This window comes from Alosa pseudoharengus, unplaced genomic scaffold, assembly GCF_046254945.1.
Source record: "Alosa pseudoharengus isolate Yale_2024_CS ecotype anadromous, Long Island Sound unplaced genomic scaffold, YU_APseudo_1.1 YU_APseudo_1.1_scf_12, whole genome shotgun sequence".
Taxonomy (NCBI): Eukaryota; Metazoa; Chordata; class Actinopteri; order Clupeiformes; family Clupeidae; genus Alosa; species Alosa pseudoharengus.
Window position 1 is genome coordinate 32,729,035 of NW_027468587.1, and position 22,165 is coordinate 32,751,199.

Below are 22,165 nucleotides of genomic sequence, written 5' to 3' on the forward strand. Positions count from 1 at the left end.
TTGAATGGCGTTTGCTAACGTTAGCAACCAAACAATCTTAGATAGCTAAAACGTTTTTGAAACAGAAAAGTGAATTATTTTATGGATTTCAGTCGGATCCCTTGGCGTTATGCCGTAAAACCTATCAATCTGAGCATGCGTGACTCACATCGGGTAGCGACTCACATCGGGGAGTGACAACAGAACTCTTGGGTCCCTGCCTTGTAACATTTGTAGGAGGGACGTTCTTTGGGAACCACACATTCGGAAATACGTCACGCCACCAATCACATGTATGCGCACCAAATTTGAAAGGCGGTTCGTCCCTGACTTGCTATTAGGTTCATTTCTGCGGGAGCATTGGCTTTGAACAGTCTGCCCAAACAATTCCATCGTTCTTGTTCAGGCGGATGAGACTGGTCTTTTAACACCGTTTTAACGTCATGTAAGTACACTCTGTTAAAACGCTTAATATATCCGCGCAACTGTTAGATTTCTTTGTTTTGTACATTGTCTTAACGTAACTAATGTTATAAACAGATTTGGTACATGTCACGTTTTCTGAAGGCGGAAAAAAACGGTGTCTAGCTAGCATACGTGAGCATTTGAGCACTGCGAGAGTGTTTTGTTCTAATAGTTTAGCAGTTCGTTTGTATCTCACAATATGTATTCACGTTGTGCACACGCAATGGCATGCCTAGTTCTAAATCCTCTTGGCCCAAGTTAACTTGAAAGGACGTTCGTTGTAATAATAGTACAATTAGCTAAATAACATTAGCCAACGTTTAATGTTAATCCTGGAGTGGGTTCCGCGTTATGCTCGTCGATGTATCGGGGCAAACAGAAATGGATAGTCTGCAATGCAATAGTTCTGTTTCGCACCCATATGACTGAAATGCACTTCAACTGGTGAAATGAACATTAATTAATACATTAACTTTAGTTTGCTTAGTTGACATGCGTTTAGATACGCCCATTCTGGACCTGGGGGACGTGTGTGGGGAGGGATTGAACTTTGGCGGTCCTAGTTAGATTTTGAGCGGGATGCTATGGGGAGTCATGGGGATTCTGTAGACGTAAATTTTAACACGAGCTGATTCTGAGGCACGCGCCCTTCTATAACCATAGCAATGATAAGCGTTGTTGTTGATGTTGCCATAACCAGATGATGGTGTACAATTAAAGACAACCTTACCTTGCTGTCGGCTAACCACAATACGACTGAAATTGACAATTGTTCATCTTTCTAAAGCTTCTCGCTGTTGAAATTGACTTCTGTTGGGTAAAATATGTCCTTAATCATAACTCATAAGAAATAAGTCATAAGTGGTAACGTTATTGCTAACAAATTTGATGTTTACAAACTAGCGTTACGCTAGGTTATGCTAGCCTTGCCAAATAACACAACAAAAGGCTAATGACTGACCCCTTGTTTGGAATTTAAATGCTTTTCCTTTTAAATGAATGCCTTTTCTTATCTTTAAATGTTTAGACTTATTCGATTTGGCTCATATTGGACATTGTAATAAGGCAGCGTAGATGAATGGTGTTACTGAAATAAAATATACTAATTATTTTTTGTCTTTTTTTCACCAGGACTCTTTGATCATAATATTTACCATACAGCTAAGTAAAACACATGGAGATGGAATACAGTCAGGGTTGTACTTATTCCAAGGGCACAAACGTTGGATGTAGAGGTTCTCAGGCCGCTGACAACATGAATGCACCGCATACGCCAGTGAGGAAGATTGCTGGAGCCATATATAACGTTCTGGGACATTATGCAGTGCAATGCGAGCTAGAGACACCAAAGGAAAACCTCGACCACAGTTGCTTGTCTGTCTCTTTAAACACACCAAAAATCAGGTCAAAGGTGCTTCCGAGATGTCCTGCAAGAAGTCCTTCAAAAGAGCCTGCTTTTAAAGCTGCCTGGTGTGAGACTCCCAAGGTCTCAAAGAAAGATCCATCACTACGAAGGCGCCTTCTGGAGTCCAAATCTGCCACGGATAGTAAAATGGGCAGCTCAAGTGCCTCAGAAAACCATGGCCTGGCTCTGTCGCTCCGATTCAAGAATGACGGGCCACTTCAGGACAGTTTGGACTTTGACTCTCCGGATTCAAGTATCGTGGAGCCTTTTGCAACAAGCACTTTGAAAGTTGAGAACACCACTTTGTGTGGTAGAAGCTGGCGTTCCATGTTCTTGCATGTGAGAACATCCACTCTAGAAGAAGGAGAGTTAGGGATGGTAAACTCCCCCTTTCAGAGTAAGCCCCTTGGCTGCGTTTCTGATGCTGACCTTGACGAAAGCATAATTTCCGGTCTCTTCGAGACATGCATACCCCAGACACCCCAGACACCTCAGTGTGGTAAATTTATGCCAGCAGCCAAAGATGATCTCAAAACTCCCATCAACCACTTGGCTGCAAATCTCTCTGAGAATCTGAGCATCCTGAGTACCCCGTCACTCAGCCCCTTCTGCCAGCTGGACGGCTCTGTGTGTGCCGACAGTGGCTTCAGCTCCCTGGGCCTGGACAAGTCTCAGAACTCGTCTGTGGACTACGACGGCTCCTTCCAGGAGCTGGTTTCGTCCGCCACCCCCAGGGACAAAGAGGCCCCGCGACAGGCCGAGGTGAAGCGGCGCTCGCGGCTCGAACGCCAGCGCCGCCTCTCCACGCTCAAGGAAGGTGGCTCTCAGTCCGAGGACGACGCCAAAGCGACCAGCTGCCCGCCCAGAACAGAACTACCCCCGTCGAATGAACCCAGTCACCACTTCCTGTCCAGTTGCGATGGCGGTGTCTTCTTGGACAGGACGCCACTTAGCGCCTCCCAGTTGAGGCTGGAGGACCTCTCCCTGACGCCGGCGCTGCAGGTGGTACACGCCATGAGCAAGCGCAGCGCTCGCATGCTGCCGGAGCAGACCAGCCTGGAAGAGCTGCTGCGCTCTGCCGAGAAGGACCCTCAACACGTGCCCAAAATGCCTCTGGCAGGGCTCATTGGCCGGAAGATGGGCCTGGGCAAGATGGACATCATGGCCGAACTCAAACACAGAAACCTCAGGCACGTCCTGGCAATGATCCTGAGTCAGTTGCCATCTGAGGATGTTTACAAGTGAGTAGTCAGTCATCATCGGTGAAAGTGTCTTATCATAATTAAGGCCTACACACACGGCCGAGGACGCGAAGACAATTTATGGCAGGCGACCGACAAAATTTAATAGAATCTATTGAAGTGAATGGGGAAACACACACGGCAAGTGGAACAATGGGGCAACTGTCGCTCTAATCTGCCCCTTTATATTTTTCAGGGTGATTTTGATAAGTCATATAGAAAACAGCTGTCTGGTCAGTGTATCTCCACTGAATTGATGGGTGATCGCATCGCCAGTAGTGTGTGTAGTAAACAGAATTCCACCATTGCGTTTGATTGTCGCATTGCCGGCCGTGTGTGACAGCCTTTAGTTTAGGACTATATTTGGAAATGTTTTTCTAAATGTTGTCTTTTCCTCTCAACCAGTTTTGGCCAGGTTTCTGATGTCTGGGATGAGATCATTACGCAAAATAAGAAGGCCTCCCACAGGAGAAAATCTCATGTGAAAGAACTGAAAAAGGCCCATGAGGTAAATGGCCGTAGGCCTTTTTGCTACTGGAATTAGTTAGAGTTTGCTACTGGTCACTACTGTAAGATAGTATGTGATTATGTCTTCTCTCTGGTCTCTAAATGGCTTTCTCATGTTTTGTAGATGGGCAGTGCCTTACATGTCCCAGATGCAGAGACGCGATTGAACCTGGCGTGCAGATCAGCGCTGAAATCTGTCCAGGCCCAGTCCAAGACTCCATGCACCACTCCGTCAGGGAGGGCCTCCGCAACTCCCGTCCAGCAAAACCCCAAGCACTTTAGTAAACGGGAGGAGTTTCTTCAGGTGGGAGCTCAGACTTTTGAAGCGGCAACAGTATGGCATGAGATGACCCTGAAGACTATGCTAAATTGGTCTACTAAATTGTGTGTTTATTTAATATTAGAATTAACTGGTTGTTTCTACCCCTCAAGGTGGCGAAGACTCTGTTCCGTGATGAGTGTCTGAAACCCTGTCCACAGTGCCAGCACCCTGCGAAGTGCCACTCTGTGAAGCGAGAGGGTGTTTGTTGCCGGGCAGACTGTGGCTTCATCTTTTGCACAGCCTGCCTCTGTGCCTACCACGGCTCCAGAGAGTGTGCCCACCTCTCTGCCAAGCGCCGCAGCAAGAGAGACGTGCTGCCGGGTAGCGCTCAGAGCAAGCGCAACATCAAACGACTGTGAAATGTGTCAAATTGATGCACATTGCTTTTTGCATTTTATCTGTTTTATTTTTTTACATTATGGACATTGAAGACCTATTTGCCAGTAGTTTTTCTGGTCATACCAAATGAACTTGGCAGCTATTTTGCGCTTTCTTGCACAATTAAATGTAGGCGGTACCACAGAGTTTTTATATTTGTATGTGTGTATATGTGTGTACATATTGACTTCATGCCTTTGCTGCATATACTGCGGTTTTCATAGATTCTTTTAATAAAGTTCCCTTTTCAATGTATGTCGTGTGTGTCCGTTACTCCATCTTTATTTCAGTTCTCTTCTGGAATTGAAGTTGAGGTCTTGCTCTTATTTAAAATAGGTTCAATTCTGCCCCCTACTGAATCATCTTGGTCTGAACAATTGCCTGACCGAATGGGGGGGGCGAAAGTGTAACCGCGCCATCTGCCGGTCACAAACGGTTAACTATCTACCCTGCCCCACTGTGCGAGGTCCTCTTGTGATTGAGTTTACCTCCATGGCAACCTTCAAATGTGAAAGTAGGCTAACTACATGAGTGATTGTCATTGACTGAAGTTGGTCTAAATTCCAACTGCTGCTACATTAATTTTTGAACTGAAGACAAACAGGGCTTTTAAGATCCAGCTAAACTTCGGTATAAGATGTTGGTAAATACAGGTGAGCACATCTAGCAATGACAAATCATTCTTTTGTGTTCTGTTCCGCTTTCTGATTGCATAATGTTTTCATCCCATTAGATTCATCGACACTTTGGAACAGCTCTCTTGTAAGTGGAATGTTGCATTAATTCGTAGGCTATGCAAGATCTGTAGTCTATCTGATGACAAGAATTGGGAAGAATCTTATTTTGCAAAATAAAATTATTTCTAGAAGTTAATCATGAAAGAAAACATTGTGAAGCAGTAGTGTGGACATGTGGATCTGATTTGATGGGAAGAGCTTGGATTTGAATAGGCCTTTTTGACATGTTTTTTTTTTTTAGGAAGACAAGTTGGCCAACGACGATGCTCTGGTGGAGTTTCTGAATGCATTTTTAAGTCTCCCAGTAAGGAGATCCCACAGATTGATTTTGTTTGTTTGTAGACTTTTAGGGTAGTCCTTTAGACTATTGGTCTGTAACATTTGAGAGCCTACTGCGCTTTTCTTCCATTTATTTGTACGTTTCAGACATTTCCCGAAGCTATAAAATACAACACGGAGACCGGAGCTTTTGAGGTGGTGAGCGATGCAGCCGAAACTCTCCACAGCCGAATTCGAACAGCCTTGCACGAACATGAAGCAAAGTTTCTCGCAAATTCAGATTCTCCGTGGCTCACCGCAGTCCCCATGTTTGACAACTCTTACACAGTTCTGGTGAGAGATTGATGTTCACTTTAAATATTTACAAGTAGTACTTGGAGTCAGCATAGCCCATGAATAAAGAAATTTGTTGTGGTGTGTGGTAACTAAGTTATAGGCTACAGAAAACATCAACATGAAGAATTGCTCAATGTTTCAGTGTTTGGACCGAGATCAAGGGATGAAGTGGGTTAACAAATCAAGACTGCCCTTGTTTTTACAAAGTGACTACTTCTTTGAATACAGGTATTATTATTGTTGTTGTTATTATTATTATTATTATTATTATTATTATTATTATTATTATTGCTGTTGTTGTCTAATGAGTTGTCTAATGTTTATTTTACTCCCTCCCTATATGATAGCCTATTCTTTATAGGCCTATATTAGAAATAAAAAATCTTGCATTTGATGTCATTTAAATGGGAAAAACCTTGATTTTATTAAATCTATAACAGAGCTGCTCAGGCCCAACAGGCTTGACTTGTGTCTATTTGCTTTTAGTATTTGTCAAAATCCACAACGGTCATTAGGGAATTGAGGGCAGCTATAAACTCTAAGAAATTATTGTGCGCTGCCTGAAACGTAATAATTAACTAACAACTTGAGACCTGGTTGTATAGTAACTTAAAATTGACAAGTGTTGTTTGTGCTTATATTTGCTTTGAGTGTGACCCCTCAGTGCTAAGGACATGGCTTAGTTGGAAAATGTGGTTGGTTGTTTAGATTTTCTTATCAGCTTCTTGAAAGGGAGACTTGTATCCTATATGTGAGCCTGTGTGTTTAAAAAAAAAAAAAAAAAAACATTATCTGGAAATGTCTTCACAATTTGCAGGTCATGGAACAGCAATAATGAAGGAAAGTAGGAGAGAGGCCGCACTATGCATATACTCTTTTATTTGCACATACGCGTTTCGGCGTGTGCCTTCTGAAGAATTAAAAGAGTATGTATGCATAGTGCGGCCTCTCTCCTATTTTTCTTGTATGTATAACTATCCAGGCCAGCACTCTTAAAGTTTAGAAATAGACAAATTGAGTGAAGCCTGCTCCTATCCTCACTGACAGCAATAATGAAGGCCATAGTATTGAGTTATGTAGGCTACTAGATGCATGTTTGAAGATACACAACCTTACACAGTTCATCTCACTTGTCTGAACAAACCATAATGGTCATAATCTCAAAATCAGATTACATCACATTACATTACATTACATTACATTACATTTGGCTGACGCATTTTTAACCAAAGCGACTGATGTGCATGGAAGTCTGTTACAATAAGAAAGACCACAGGAGAACCTGTCTTCCTGATCAGGGAGTTGCCCTTATCAAACCCAGTCACTGTTTTTTTTTTTATTTATTTCTGCCTTAGATTGGTGAAGCTCCTATGCCAGCTAGTCTGTCCAGGTCAGAGACTGGACAACACCTCTGCCTCTGCTCTCTGCTCTGTTTATCCACAACCCCCTACACACTGTGCAGCGCAGGATCTTAACAAGGTTCCCATGAAACTCGTCACATCTTGCTGAGACTAATGAAGCTGGGCCTCTCGGGATTGTGTCTTTTGATCGCGGGGGGGGGGGGGGGAATGGGGTGGTGTGATGTCATGTAATGATTACCATGTAATTGCAGAAAGTTAACAGAGCGTAAACATTATTAAAGCCCATTTCATTAGCTGATGGCAGGAGGCTCCGTGTTTTTTAAAGCTCACCCAAACCTTTGGCTTGTGGATGTTGGAGTTTGGCTTGCTGTGGTAGATTTAATTTTAGGTATGTGAGCCTCTCTGTCTGTGTTCCATCAAGGATGGCAAAAGAGGAGAAAGTGGATTATGTTACATGAAAGAGTAGGGCTAATAGGATGTCAGTGCTCATACAAACATTATGTGATTTGTCCCGCAGGATCGAGTGTCTTTCATCAAAGGGGACAGCCAGGCTGCTCGTGAGCACAGGAACGGTAAGTGAGGAGTCCGACAGAGGAAATGAAAAACTTCTGAAAAGCTGTCAGGGAGCTTCGCCCGCAAATAGCGGCATTTTTTTACTCGGGGTGTCAGATATATGACACGTCTGACAGTGCACCTATCACACATTCTCACTACTCATAAATCCTGTCAGGTGCAATTTGTATGTAAAAAAAAAGAAAGAAAAAGAAATTGTCACCAGAAAGAGAGAGAGAGAGAAAAACAAAACAAATGAAGAACCGTACATCTCTTTCATCATCACACAAGGGGGGGGGGTCTGTTCTTTTATGTGGCAGCCATAAAAACAGGACTCTGTAGCTAGCCGCTGTCCCAGGCTTCCTGACTTTCTCCCTCCCACTCTCACCATCTCTCCTCTCTTCCTGCTCATCCTCATCCTCCTCCTCTCTAGGCAGCGACAGACATGCAGAGGCCAGGGGAGTAGAGGCCGAGGCGGAGGCCTGTTTGTACTTCACAGAGTCCACGGAGCAGGAGGAGGCGACGAGCCCATCCACGCGCCCGGGCACAGCTGACCTTGGGGAGGGTCGTCTCATCACCAGCCTGGTCAACCACGTCCTGCAGGTGGCAGTGTCTGAGATGCAGGTGGGCGCTGCCAGGGCTGGGCTGGACACTCCTCAGCGGGCACCAGGGGCAACAGAGCTCGTGCCACACACAGCCTGTGCGGCAGCTGAAATGAGTGAGTTTAATAGCGGCTCGGCGACGGATGAGCCGGCAGGTGGACACGGTCACTGTTTGTGTTTCCATGGCTCCAGACAGGCCCTGGAGGACTTTAAGAGGTTTTTACAGGGCACCCCCGGGGAGAAGATCCTGCAGCTGTGGATGGACATCGAGAGGCTGAGGATCCTAGCGAGCCCAAAGACCAAAAACAGGTCAGACAGCTCGTCTGCTCTTCCCAGTCTGAATGACCAGTTACCTTTTATGGACCAGGTCACAGCTTTGTGTACAACTTTGCCGCAATTCATAGCATACATAAAACAATGACCGCCCCTACTCATCTGACAGATGTCTTTTCTTCTGTGTTTTAGGCACTTGGTGAAGATGCGGCACCAATACATGCCGAGCAGTGGCTTTAGGGCTCTAAGTTCTGAACTGCTCTCCAGGCTGGGCCTGGCTAGTTCCTCCAGCTGGATAGAGGACACGCTACTGCACGTACAGCCCTGTCTCTCTGAGACTCTGCTAACGTACTGGTGAGGGGAGCTCACCACACAACACCACACAGTCACTTATACCGCACTGCACTGGCTCCTCACACTTTCTGCTGTTAATGTGACTTGGATGAGAATGTTATAACAATGGCTGCAAAAATCACTCAACTGAACTGTTGCAAGTTTATGTGTATGTGTGTGTGTGTGTGCGTGCGTGCGGGGTGCGTGCATGCGGGGTGCGTGCATGCGTGTGTATGTGTGTGTGTATGTATGTGTGTGTATGTACGTATGTGCGTGCGTGCGTGTGTGTGTGTCTGTCCCATAGGGGCCCACTGTTTTGTTTGGTGAGGTCTGCCAGTGAGAGACGAAGCCTGCTGGACCCACAGCAGCAGCCTCATTGGCAGAAGCGTCGTCTCCATTCATCTGCTGCTGGAGGGCCCAACCCCAGCAACATCACCCTGCCTCCTGTGCAACCCCACCTCTGTATACCCAGAGCTCCACCCTCACCTGCTGGACAGGTACGGGTAGGCACCCACCTTCTCCTAAACCATTCCCTGTAGGGGGGTGGGGTGGGGGGGGAGTGTGTGATACTGGTGATACTTATGGTCTCATCCACATTGTTTTTTGGGAGACTGCATGTGCTTGTAAATGTCTGTGTATGTGCATTCATGCATATCATAAATATTTGTGTTCATATGTATGCATGGTTTACATGAACATTTGTGTGCGTGCGTGCGTGTGTGTGTGTGCGTGCTGTGGATGTGTGTGTGTGTGTGTGTGTGTTTGTGTGTGTGTTTGCATGGGTGTATGTGTGGTGTTCTCAGCCATTGTCTGGCAGCAGTACCCCAGCGTTGAAGGGCAGGCTCATGGAGAGGATGCTTCAGGCATTACATGTGGAGCCCAGAGCTGGCTTCTACTTCACCCGCTTCTGTGAGCTCTCAGGCAACAAGGTACACACACACACACATACAGACACACACACACAGACACACACACACACACACACACACACACACACACACACACACACACACACACACACACACACACACATTACAAGTCACAAGTGAAGTCACATTTATATTTATATAGCACACTTAAACGCAATGCAATTGGCCCAAGGTGCTCACAGAAATAACGTAAAAAGAGTAATAAAAACAAAAATATAAATGACAAAAAATAAATAAAGATACAAAAAAAATAATAGTAATGATAATGAATATGAATATGATTGTAGATAAAAGAAGATACGGTTACTAAAACTACTACTACTACTATAGGCCTAGAGCAAAATGTACAGTAAAGTTAAAGATGGCAGTTAATATAATGCTGAAAATACACACTCACACACACACACACACACACACACACACACACACACACACACACACACACACACACACACACACACACACACAGACACAAACACAGACAGGTAAACACACACACACACCAAACAAATCGACAAACACATACACGTTTGCCATAGCAGGCTGGCACATGCTGGTTTACCACCACCACAATGCCAGCCAGTCTGGCCCAGTCTGGTCTCCTCCCAGGCTTCCTGCTGGCTGACTGTCCATGTGTCTGACCTGGGGCCTGTGCTCTGTGCTCTGTGTCTGTCAGCTGTGGGAGAGTGCCATCCACTTCTGGACCGATCTGCAGGAATACCAGCAGCTCTTCTACCAGGATGGCCTGGACCCTTACAGAGCCCGGAGGAAGGCCCAGGTGAGGGATGACCTCCCCCATCCAGCCTATCTGTCATCTTGACATCTTTCCGTTTTTAATGCAATATGCAGAAAACACAAAACGTGCACACTGAAATGCTTTCTTTTCTTTATTCTTTAGTCTTTTATGCTGCACATGGTGGGCCATGCGTCTTTCTTTCTTTCTTTCTTTCTTTCTTTCTTTCTTTCATGTAGTACCCCCCACTTCCATGCTGTCAGTGGAGCTGTTCAGTCCGCAGTCACACACATCCGCCCTCACAGGCACATAAAAACAGGAGTGATGCCTCCCAAGGGACATAGGCAGGGGGCATGGCATGAAGCCCAGAGATGGAGAGATGGAGAGATGGAGACAGAGAGATGGAGAGATGGAGAGAGAGAGAGACAGAGAGAGAGAGAGAGAGAGAGATGGAAAGAGTGAGGGACAAAGTGAGATGGGGAGAGGGAGATTGAGAGAGAGAGAGAGAGATGATTGAGAGAGAGATGGAGCGAGCGAGAGGGATAGAGAGAGAGATGGATTAAGAGAGAATGATGGAGAGAGAGTTGGAGAGGGAGAGAAGTCTGGGCACAGGACCAGGCATATGGCAAACAGGGCAGCTGAGGCCAGCTTCCATAAATCAGAGTGGAGGAACAGAACACAGCAGAGCAGAGCAGAGCTCCCTGCAAATCAGGACCAGTCACTCCGTCCACACACAGACAAGACTGCAGTGAGCCGGAGCCTGGGGTGTGTGTGTGTGTGTGGGGGGGGGGATAGAAAGGGATAGAGAGAGGGATAGAAAGTGGAGGTAAGATGGAGTCAATGAGAGAAATTGATGAGAGTGTCAATGAGAGTGATTTCAAGTGGAGAAGAGAGAGAGAGAATGGGAGATGAGAGTGAAAGAAAGATGAGAGATGGAGAGAGGAGGATGGAGGAGCAGCCACAGAGAGAGGGAGGAGGAGGAGGAGGAGGAGGAGAAAGGCTTTGCGCTGATTTAGTGGCGCTCATTGAGGCTGAGTGTTGCTGGCGTGTCCCCTCGTCCAGCCAGGAGCTGGCGACCGCCACGGCCCCCGGGGGCCACTCAGGGGCCGGGGGCCGTTTGATCACCGCCGCGCCGCTCACAGCGGGACACACAACGACCTGCCAGCCGTGCCAGGGAGCATTCCACACCTCATCAGGGCCAGCTGCGGCACTCGCCAGGGTGCCCGGTCCCGCTGGCACGGCTGCCTGGCCCGGCCTGGTGTGGCGTGAGGCTGGGAAAGCGCAGCGGGCGCCCGATGGCTTTCAGATGGCCCTCGGTGACGGGAGCAATGTGCTGACATGACACTGCTGAGACCGGCAGATGAGCCACTACCACTTCATAGGCTACTCAATGAGGGGGCTGTGTGTGTGTGTATGTCAGTGTGTGTGTCTGTGTGTCTGTGTGTGTCTGTGTGTGTACGTCATCTCTAATGTTTTGAGTTTGTGTGTTGGTGCTGTACTGCATTTGAGTTTGTCAGCTATTGATCTCTATCTTTTAAATGCTCATGCCCAATGGCTGGTTGACCTTGTGTGTGTGTGTGTGTGTGTGTGTGTGTGTGTGTGTGTGTGTGTGTGTGTGTGTGTGTGTGTGTGTGTGTGTGTGTGTAGGTGCTGTACTCCACCTACCTGTGCAGTGCATCCCAGGAGAGCATCGGTGTGGGTGAGGAGTGCAGGAGGCAGGTGTTTGCGCGCTTGACTCCCCCATTTGAGGAGCTGTTTGACGGGGCAGAGGAGCACACTCTCAGCCTCCTGCTGGAGCCCTGGACCCTCCTCACCTCTCAGGACACAGACATCTATGAACAGGTCCCGTCTCTGTCTGCCCATCTGGGTCATGTCAAACTCTGTTGGGTACCAGTGTGGGGCTAGCCTGGGTGAACCCACACAAACCTGTTAGCAAATTTGAATTGAATTGAATGAAAAGGATCCCATTAACGTTCATTTCTGAATGATCAATAACCCAGGAATGTGTATTTTCCTTTGAAAATAAATTTGTTCACCCAGGCTGGTGTGTGGCTGATCTTAAACATCAAATTTAAAATGAATTTACATATAGTATAAATTGCTGATGACAGCAATGCAATCTTATGTCTATATGCAGACACTTTTATAATATACATAGTATGGAGTATAGAGTTTTATACATAGTGTGGAGTTTACTGTAGGTTATAGTTTTTCTGTATATTGAAAAATGATACTGATTTCATCAACTGATTTCATCATGACTCATTAGTCAGTGTGGGTGCATTCAGAGGTGTGCCCATGTTTCTGTACAGTCTGACTAGGTCATTGAGTGCATGTGAGTGTGTGTCTGTCTGTCTGTAAACTGGGCTCACAGGTGGATCTGTGGGAAGAAACCCGCCATGATGAGACAGCTGATTACAGGAAGCTCCAAGTGCTGCACACTGAGTCTGTGCGGAGGATGGAACAGGTCAGACATGATGTTATAGACAAGCACACACACACACACACACACACACACACACACACACACACACACACACACATAGTCACAAAGACATGAAAACACTTATGGTCATGTTGTCAACCCTGGCTGGTTTTAAAAGCCTTTAATCCATCTAGGAACCAAACCGCAATTCTAGAGCAAATGCATCTCTGCCTGGCATGCGGTGTGGAGGCTGGAGGCAGCTGTAATATACTGCTTGATTTATTTAACAGGAATTTTGTGTGGCTGGAATCAAACACGCACCCAGACTTGTTTCCTATCTGTAGCCTCGGCTGGCATCTTGGGGGAATGCCCACTGCTGAGTCGGCCTCTAAGTAAACATGCTGTGGCCCTCTGATGTGTGGAGTCATGGCACGTATTGTAATGCTGGTGGCTGATTCAATGGCGGTGGTTTTCAGCAGACACTAATCCCTGTATTTACGCCGCATACTGTGCAGCTGGCTCGGGAGCGCAAGTCTGCGCCTCCTCCACCAGAGGTCCCTAGAGAACCAGACTCTTGGGCACAGGTTCCGCAGCAGTTCAGAGGGTTCCGTCTGGTGTCTGTGCTCCGGAACCGCACGGAGCTCCAGCACTTTCAGGCTTTTCTGGAGGAGAATTCTGCCAGGTGACCTTAAGACAGATTTCTTTACTTTTTTTTTTTTACTTTTTACTTCACTTCACTTAAATCTGCACTTTCTGTGGATCACTCACCCACCCATCATATGATAAATCAGGGCAACATTAAGATCATAACTATATGCCCTTCAATGCATTGCATTGTGTTGTGTTGTGTTGTGTTGTGTTGTGTTGTGTTGTGTTGTGTTGTGTTGTGTTGTGTTGTGTTGTGCTATGTCGGGCTGTGCTGTGCTGTGCTGTGCTGTGCTGTGCTGTGCTGTGCTGTGCTGTGTTGTGTTGAGCTGAGTTGAGCTGAGTTGAGCTGAGTTGTGTTGTGTTGTGTTGTGTTGTGTTGTGTTGTGTGGTGTGCAGCATGGATCTGCTGTGCTGGTTGGACCTGGAGCAGCTGAAGAGGACCTCCAGCCAGCAGCAGGAGGAGAGAGCCCAGCGCTTCTGTGCCATCAAGACCAAGTACCTCAACAGGAAGTACTTCTTTGGGCCTGGTAGCCCTGCCACCAAACATCAGCAGGAGGAGGTGTGTGTGTGCCATCCCCACCCTCCCTCCCTCCCTCCATCCCCTATCCCCTGTTCCCGTCCCCTGGCCTCCGAGCCCTCACCTCCCCCTGCAGATTTTCCACTGCTTCCGTCTCTTGTTTCTGCTAACAAACATTTATTGACATTTCTAACAAAACACAGAACCTCAAAGCCCAAAACAGATGACACAAAAGAGACATCAGACAAAAGAGATTTGTCTGCGAGCAGACTCAGCACTACCAGTTGCCAGCCGGCAAGGCAAAACAATCGCAGATGTTTAAAAAAATAAATAAAAAAAAGCAAACAGATCACATATCACAGCAGCTACTCATCTCAGACTCCGACCAGAGAGAAAAAAAATACTTTTGACAGTCCGTCACAGCAGACACACTGACAGCCATGGGCGTTTGGCAGTGGCAGAGCGCTCTGGAAGAAGGCGGTAACAGCAGGGAAGCCTAGCTAGCATGCCGGGACGGGAAGGGAGAGAGGGGCGCGCGGCGGTGAGTGGCGGCGGGCGGTGGGCTTCCTGTTTTCAGATGTCCCGTCTGAGGGGCTTTCCATCTGCGTGGCGTTCCCGACGATGCCAGCGTCAATCATCCTCTGGCTTGCGGGTCGCCATGACACTAATGTCTGTAATGTGGGCTCCCCTGTCTGCCTGTGTGTCTGCCTGTCTATCTGCGTGCCTTCTGCAGCAGTCGCTCACATGGGTCTCCACCAGCAGTCCTGTATCAGTGTTAGCTAACTCTATTGCTAACGGCACATCATGGGGTCCATTCATTTACCTGGCATGCCACATGTGTATCATGTATCAGCCTATTAATAGCTAATTGCATGTCTTCATGTGTGTTTGTGCTCAGGTGAAAAGATGAAAAGACATTTATATATATCTCTGTGTATGTGTGTGTTTGCGTTTTTTTTTTTTGTGTGTATGCATATACATGTTATTGTGTGTGTTTCTGTGTGTATGTGTGGTATTGTGTGTGTGTGTGTATGTATTTGTATGTGTGTGTGTGTGTGTGTGTGTGTGTGCGTGTGTGTGTGTGTGTTCTCAGGTCATCCGTCTGGCTGGTGGCTGGGGCCAGCTCCTGCAGAACGGTCTATCAGGAGCTCCACTGACAGAGATGCAGAACATCGTGAGGAACCGCATCGAGAGAAAATGGCTGCCTGTCTACCTGTCCACACCTGACTTCAGTGAGCGCCAAAAGCTTCAGGTGTGTCTCACTAATCCCTCCACTCCCTCCCTCCTGTCAAGAGGAGCTGAACTATCACTTAACTTAAAAAAACACTTAAAAATCACTCAACTAAAGCCTTCATGTTGCACTATCCAAGAGCAGGGAATCCACTTGAGGATTAGAGAGTGAAGGCTGGTGCTGGTTGTTTTGGTGTCTCCGTCAGTCACGGGAATGTGAGACCTCAAAGCGCCTCTTCCTCACATTTCGGCTGCGGTCATCCTAAATAGCGCTCCCGCTTCCCCCTGTCGTGTTAATTACGCTATCATGTATACCTGTGTTCAGACACTGATAGCCCCAGCATTAGTAAATGGGGGAGCATTACAGGTCATCAGAGATGCTGTCAACTCAGAGGACGGACAGAGAGAGAGAGAGAGAGAGAGGGAGGGAGAGAGAGAAGGGTGGTGGTGAAGAGGAGTGCCTAAGAGGAAGCGTTGAGAGTGTTGCCAGAGGTGTAGTGTTGCCTGAGAGAGTCTCAGTCGTTGGAGGGGGACATTGGGTGGCTGTGCGGACAGTGCTGCTGAGGTCACTCTGGCTTTGTTGTGTGTGGTGTGTCGTGTGGTGTGTGTGTGTGTGTGTGTGTCCAGCCCCAGACGGAGGACCGCAGGAGGAGATACCACAGGAGGAGGAAGCAGCCCTGGAAGGTAAGAGATCTGCTCTTGGATTGCAGCTCTGGGAGAGAGAGAGAGAATAAACCATAACTGGTCTGATGTTTAGACCGCGTTCCTCAATAACTCTGGCCACCAGGGTTACCTACTATATTATCAGTCTCACTGTAGGATCACAGGATGGATCACAAGGATTAAATCTCATGAATGCGTATGAACATGGTTGAGTGAACCTATGCTGTCCCATGCTACCCTATACTACAGTATATTCCATACACTACTATTAGATATATGTCCACTACTTAATTTTAGTTCAGTTCAATGTTACTACTCCTCTAACCTCTTCTACTCCTGCTGAATTATCCATGAGCAAACTTGTAAGATTGAGGGTATTTTGTCATGGACATGTAGGCTACTGCCCCATATAGCAGCTGGCCCTGGAGTGGACCTGGGTGTTGGGTCAGCACGGGATCAATTGGGGCCAGACCCTTTCTAGAATCAGAACACTGTTATTTTGGGTCATCTCATGTGCCCTTCCAAGCTCTCTCAGCAGGCAGACAGTGCCTGGATGGCCTCGTCCAGGGAGGTGCTGGCCTTCCGGCAGGCCCTGCTCAACCCCGTCACCTGCATGCAGTTCCAGCGCTTCGTGGCCCTGAAGGGGGACCTGTACGAGAACGACGTGCTTTTCTGGCTGGAGGTGCAGCGATACAAGGCAAGGCCCAGTCAGTCAGTCAGTCAGTTATGGGCACAGTCACACACACACACACACACACACACACACACACACACACACACACACACTCACACTCGCACTCGCACTCACACACACACAATCCGATTGCATTCGCTGGCTCTGAGTCACTAATGGTGTCAGGGCTAATGATAACGCCTCTCATAATGTTTTAATCAGTATTCTACTCAATTATATCCCTGACATATGACTATTTGGCAAATTGCACTGTAATGCCAAATGTCGCATTAATCACAGCATTTCAATTAGTCTAATGCAGCTGGGAAATGGTCTGGAGAGAATTATTCAACTTGCCAGCAGCAAACTGGTGGTGATGGTAATAAAAGAACTGCAACACACTGTTCTCATTATGTGGCTCTCTGCAGGAACATATTTTTTATTCAATATTTTATTATTTATTTTTAAGTCTTCTACCAGTTCTTAAAAAAATGTTGGTTTGGATAGAAGTATCCACTAAATCCCATGTTGCTCCCCGCTCCCTCCTCTCTCTCCGATGCGCTCAGGACCTGTGTCACTCGCACTGTGACGAGGCCACCGTCCAGCACAAGATCAGCACCATCATCAGCTGCTTCATCAGCTCCAGCGTGCCCCCCACCCTGCAGATCAGCGTCCCCCCCGAGCAGGCGCGCACCATCCTGGACCAGAGGAGGGAGCTGGGGCCCTACGTCTTCAGAGAGGCCCAGGTCTGTCCACTACCTACAGGGACGAGGGACACAAACTCACTTCACAAACTCAAACTTCACGCAAACTCACCTTTGCCTTTATCAGATTCCACAGCAGTGATACACTGATCAGCTGGTGGAATGGCTCTATCCACTCAGTATGGATTTCATACCAAAGCAGCTATATCCACTATAACTGTCAATAAGATAAAAGAATGGTTAAAACAAATTTTAATGTATACTTATATTGTAAGTTGTATATACAGTATGTGTATATGTATAAGTTTTACGTTTACTTTCAGTTGCTGTAGGTAAAAGAGTAGTGGCAGATATTCAGACTCGGGCCAGAAATTAAGTCCAAACATCTTGCCTACAACGTAACAAAAATACACCATTATAAGTGCTGAAGTCAAAAACTTGTCCCAAAAAGAAGGCGCAAAAGCCCGGCAGAGTTCCGTGCAAAAATTCCTTTAATGACTACATAGCGCAAAGCCTGAGTGGATCGCACGATCGCACTCCCGAACAAAGGTAGAACACCCTCCAAAATGCTGACACAACACTACCTCGAACGAACTTTTCACCTTAAGTTTATGGAAAGTTCAGGGGTGTACAGTATAGAATGATCACAGGTCATACATTGTGCATGGGTTAAATATCGTTCGTCCCCCTCTCCTACTGGTTGTTATGAGTAGAGCTCGCCCTGTGTACGCGTTATCTTGAAGCTTCAAGGCCGACTTTGGTTTCTTCAAAAGGCCTAGGCTAAGGCAGCATGAGACACAGTGCAACAAAATGAGACACAGGGCAGCAAAAAGAGACAGGGATAGAGAGCGCACATAGGGGGAATTCTGGTAGAATAGCTTCAGTATGTTAATAGTATTAGTTAAACTTGTTATTTAAAATGTTATAAGAGTATTATGGTTAGGAATAACTTCAGTGTATTACTTGATTATGATTAAGGTTATATGAATACATGCTTTACAGTTTTAAACTCTCTCTCAATGATGTCTACAACCCATAGGATAATTTTATACAACAAAAGGACAAAAGGTTGAATACATGTGTAATACCCTGTAATGGCATGTGCTGTGTGCATGGTTAACTGTACTTATGGCTGCTGGTGCTGTGTGCATGAGTGCAGATGTCTGTGTTCAGCGAGCTGTATAAGCTGTGGCCTCCGTTCCTGGACTTCAAGAGCCGCGTGGGAGAGGGGGAGGACCTGCTGTCCGTTCTGGAGAGGAAGAGGGCCCGGCAGAGAGAGCGAGAACTGCAGCGCAGGAGAGCGGAGGAAGAGGAGGAGGAGAGGAAGGCTCAGGTCGCTACATGCTACACGCTACATGCATGCTAGCGCTTCTGTCTGGGATTGTAATATGGTGTTATCAGTAAGGGATCATGCATGGAAGACATGATAGGATATTGATATAGCTGGGTGGACAGCATTACATGTGTTACATTTTCAAAGCTGTTGTTGCTTGCAAAGCACTTACTAGTGTGGCACATACAGATCATCACCTCTTTGTAACATACACCTCAGGTGGCTTTAAACACCATGTTCTTTTCTCTACACCTAACTAACTTATTCATTTATCATGTAAACAGACCTTACTGTTCTGTACTGGCCCTAGGCAGATGGGTCAGGCTCAAGGTTTCTTCCCACATGTATCGCCAATTCTAGGGAATTTTTCCTCGCCCCTGTTACCATGGGCCTTCTCTGATTGTTTAACACTCTGTTATTGCCATGAGACGTGCAATGTTTTGGTGCTCTATAAGTGATATTAAATTGAAGTTGAATTGAAATTAGATCAGAGGTCATTTAAATATGATAAATTGGTAAAATGTCTTGATTAAGTAATCAGAATACATTAAAGGGATCAAATATAAATCTGTACTAAATGTGTTGTTGCTCTCAGTTTTAGAGCAACACAAATACCTTTTTTGATGTGGATGATGGTCTTTTTTATGTAGCAGGAGGCCCTGAGCAAGCAGCAGTGGAGTTCGGGGAGTGTGTGTGAGGAGGCCGGGGTTGAGGGTGGAGAGGGCAGCACGGATCACCATGTGGAGCTACTCCTGCCCACAGACCAGGTCTGATCACAGCCTGCCCCTGCCTAACCGTTTGCAATTATGGAATTGCTACAATGACTCATTTATTCCTCCTTTTGTTTGTTAAACAAATGAATCTACATTGAAAATGAGGGCTGCCCTCAATTGTACACCGAGAAGGAAAATAAAGGTTGAATGAATCTGTGTTTATCTCTTACATACGATATCTTCATTTTATTCAAGTGCTGTATTTCCTTTAGTTGGTTCATTCGGAAGTGCACCCTTTCTAAAGTTCTTAGGGTAATGTGACAGTTGTGTGGTTGATGATTGGCAGTTGTCGTTGGCAGTTGTCCTGGTCCTACTCCAAGTACATGGCCGCGTTGGAGAGAGAGTCGGTGCTGATCCGCAAGCAGATGATGCAGGAAGAAGCCCTCGCCTCCTTTAGCACAGGAAGAGGTAGGAAGATGCAACACACAGACACAGACACAGACACAGACACAGACAGACAGACAGACAGACAGACACAGACACAGACAGACGGACGGTAAAGACTCAGGAATGCCACCACACACTCAGACACAGGAAAAGGTAGGAAGAGGCAGCACATGCACACAGACAGACAGTGCGTCACCTGTGGATAAAGTCTCACAAATGGCATCATTGACTCACTCTCTCACACACACAGTTGTCTACTACCTTTGGTTTCTTGTTTACAAATGCAACACACACACACACACACACACACAGGGCTACGAGTGTCTGACGGTATTTTTAGGGCTCACATAACGTAATGTCTCACACACACACACAGATGTGCATCAAGTGCTTGAGTGAGCCTCTCAGGGCGGTTAGTCCACGCTGGGCAGTAAATGGGCCGTGCTGCCAATGGCTTTTTAATAGCTCTCCACTCACAGGAGGGGTCCTGTCGGCACTTACAGCTGGTCATCATCAGGATGCCTACCACTGCTATATGTGTGTGTGTGTGTGTGTTCATTGCCCGTCCTAGAAGTTTTTGTGTATGTGATAATGCCAGTCAATGCAGGTTGGGTGTGTTCCTTTCCCACCAGAACAGTGTGTGTATGTTTATGTGTTTATGTCTGTGCTGTGTGGGTGCGTATGTATGTGTGCTCATACCAGTCATGGGTATTTCTGGTTGTTCTACCTGTCTAAGTGTGTGATTGTGAACACTGATGGTCCCAGATAGCAGATTACTGGTGACATGCCACTTCTGGTCCGCCATCGCTTTTAATTGAACTTGTTGTAAATATTAAGAAAAGACAAGAAATGTTATTAAAATGATGATTGAAGTATAACTGAATAAATGAAAAAGAGTTTGGACCACAAGTGGCAAAATATTGGGGCATTTGTCGGCAACCCGCCAGTGGACCGCCCGAAAACCAATGCGCAAAATGCCAACGGACCGCCAGATCTGCCCCCAGTGGGCCGGCAGTGGACCGCCAGCCTCTTGCTGTCTGGGGTGTTTCTATTTCTGCTTGTTGAAGCTGTCTGTGTGTGTGTGTGTTCATGCTGGTGAGGACATTCATCTGTATCAGTGTGCCTTTGTGAGCGTGTGTAATTGTGTCCCCTTACTGGTCTCGCAGATTCCGTGTCTACCCCTAGCGTGAGGTCAGAGGTCGGCAGGAGACCCCCAGGCCACAACCCTGCCGCCACTCCGAGAACACACACGCCAGAGGCCACTGGTGCCAACACACTCACAGGTACACACTGAGCACGTGCAGAAGAGATTCTACTTCATCATTGTCATGGTTTTGTTTTATGAGGTTGAACTGAATTGAAACTGCTGCAGGTCGCTGAGTGAGATGATGTCGGTTTGATGATCTAAGGTGAGGACATTCTGAGGAGACCACTCTCTGGCGCCCACTAGTGGACACATCTGATGGGTCCACTTGAAGGGAGCTGCAAGTGAATATGACATTTTGTGCTGTGTGAGATGCCTTATGACAACATAATCCTTATCTACATGTATTTATAAGAAAGAGAAACATGACAATCAGGTTAATTAAATATTTTATTAGAATGTTATATTTAGTTATTAATACATCATTGTCACTAACATAAACGCTTCAGATGGCTTACAAAAGGATGACTTCTCCATGTAGTTGTTCTTGTTCTTTCACACAGGGTCTAGTAAAAAGGCTTTTTAATAATAAAACATTTCTAGCAATAGGAAGATGTTGGCAGAGATGAATGAGTAAAAAAAATTTCAACAAACAACAAATAAAAAAATCAAACATCCGTTAAGTAATGTCATCTATAAAAAAAATATACAAAACCCAAGAACCCATTCACTTATCTTTTGGTTGGTAGCCAGGACACACAGATGAACGAGCCTCAACCACACACACTTATTGCACGAATATCGGCATGGCTTCCACATCCCACTCTGAAGCACGGGTAATGTGTAAACGCATGGGACAACCAGCAAGCAGCTCACCATCATATTTCATATGTCATATGCATAATAATAACCGCCGACACAGGAGACGCACAGGGGAGAGGAAGGGAGAGGAGTCTTCAGGCTGACACCAATGCATGTCTGAAGCAAAGATTTTAGAGCATAGCACTCTAATATCTTTGGTCTGAAGGGTAACTCCGTAAACAGCAGTGGCTAATTGGCTCTCCTCCTCCCGTGCTCCCCTGCTGTTAGTGTTCGCAGGGCACAATAACACCAAACTGAGTGGGACGTGACCTGTACGTTAGAGCAGTCTACCCAACCAGCTTCTTAGTTCCTTGTCTTCTTACATTCTTAGACTTAAGTCTTCTTAGACTTCCGAATCTTGTTCAGAATAAATAA

At 46.4% G+C, this 22,165-nt stretch overlaps 3 protein-coding genes across 3 annotated transcripts in view; 2 read left to right on the top strand and 1 right to left on the bottom strand.

The window, feature by feature from the left end:
• Positions 1-338: 338 nt before the first annotated feature.
• fbxo43 (F-box protein 43) lies at positions 339-4,548 on the top strand. Its single transcript, XM_076279530.1, has 5 exons — positions 339-424; positions 1,576-3,090; positions 3,496-3,598; positions 3,722-3,901; positions 4,030-4,548. The coding sequence occupies exons 2-5, from the start codon at positions 1,619-1,621 to the stop codon at positions 4,276-4,278; spliced, it is 2,004 nt and encodes a 667-aa protein (XP_076135645.1). The 5' UTR covers positions 339-424; positions 1,576-1,618; the 3' UTR covers positions 4,279-4,548.
• Positions 4,549-4,934: 386 nt separating this feature from the next.
• On the top strand, positions 4,935-22,059 carry rgs22 (regulator of G protein signaling 22). The gene is made up of 24 exons (XM_076281293.1): positions 4,935-4,940; positions 5,276-5,338; positions 5,461-5,646; positions 5,792-5,877; positions 7,005-7,128; positions 7,528-7,582; positions 7,996-8,473; positions 8,630-8,791; positions 9,108-9,267; positions 9,574-9,699; positions 10,376-10,477; positions 12,080-12,274; positions 12,807-12,899; positions 13,373-13,539; positions 13,902-14,064; positions 15,116-15,274; positions 15,880-15,936; positions 16,442-16,612; positions 17,155-17,334; positions 18,452-18,625; positions 19,276-19,392; positions 19,698-19,806; positions 20,952-21,068; positions 22,019-22,059. Exons 1-24 carry the CDS (start codon positions 4,935-4,937, stop codon positions 22,057-22,059), a joined length of 3,291 nt encoding a protein of 1,096 aa, XP_076137408.1.
• Positions 21,381-22,165, bottom strand: part of vps13b (vacuolar protein sorting 13 homolog B) — a 330,552-nt gene continuing 329,767 nt past the window's right edge. Inside the window, exon 64 of the mRNA XM_076281294.1 lies at positions 21,381-22,165. This exon is cut by the window's right edge and continues 1,061 nt beyond it. The gene's annotated coding sequence lies outside the window, so the exon portion shown is untranslated.

Excerpts from the sequence above, each read along its gene's own strand:
- fbxo43 (XM_076279530.1), top strand. The coding sequence starts at position 1,619 with ATGGAGATGGAATACAGTCAGGGTTGTACTTATTCCAAGGGCACAAAC. Across the intron at positions 3,091-3,495 it reads CCATCTGAGGATGTTTACAA|TTTTGGCCAGGTTTCTGATG; the intron begins GTGAGTAGTCAG and ends CCTCTCAACCAG. Across the intron at positions 3,599-3,721 it reads AACTGAAAAAGGCCCATGAG|ATGGGCAGTGCCTTACATGT; the intron begins GTAAATGGCCGT and ends CATGTTTTGTAG.
- rgs22 (XM_076281293.1), top strand. Across the intron at positions 9,268-9,573 it reads CACCCTCACCTGCTGGACAG|CCATTGTCTGGCAGCAGTAC; the intron begins GTACGGGTAGGC and ends TGGTGTTCTCAG. Across the intron at positions 13,540-13,901 it reads CTGGAGGAGAATTCTGCCAG|CATGGATCTGCTGTGCTGGT; the intron begins GTGACCTTAAGA and ends TGTGGTGTGCAG.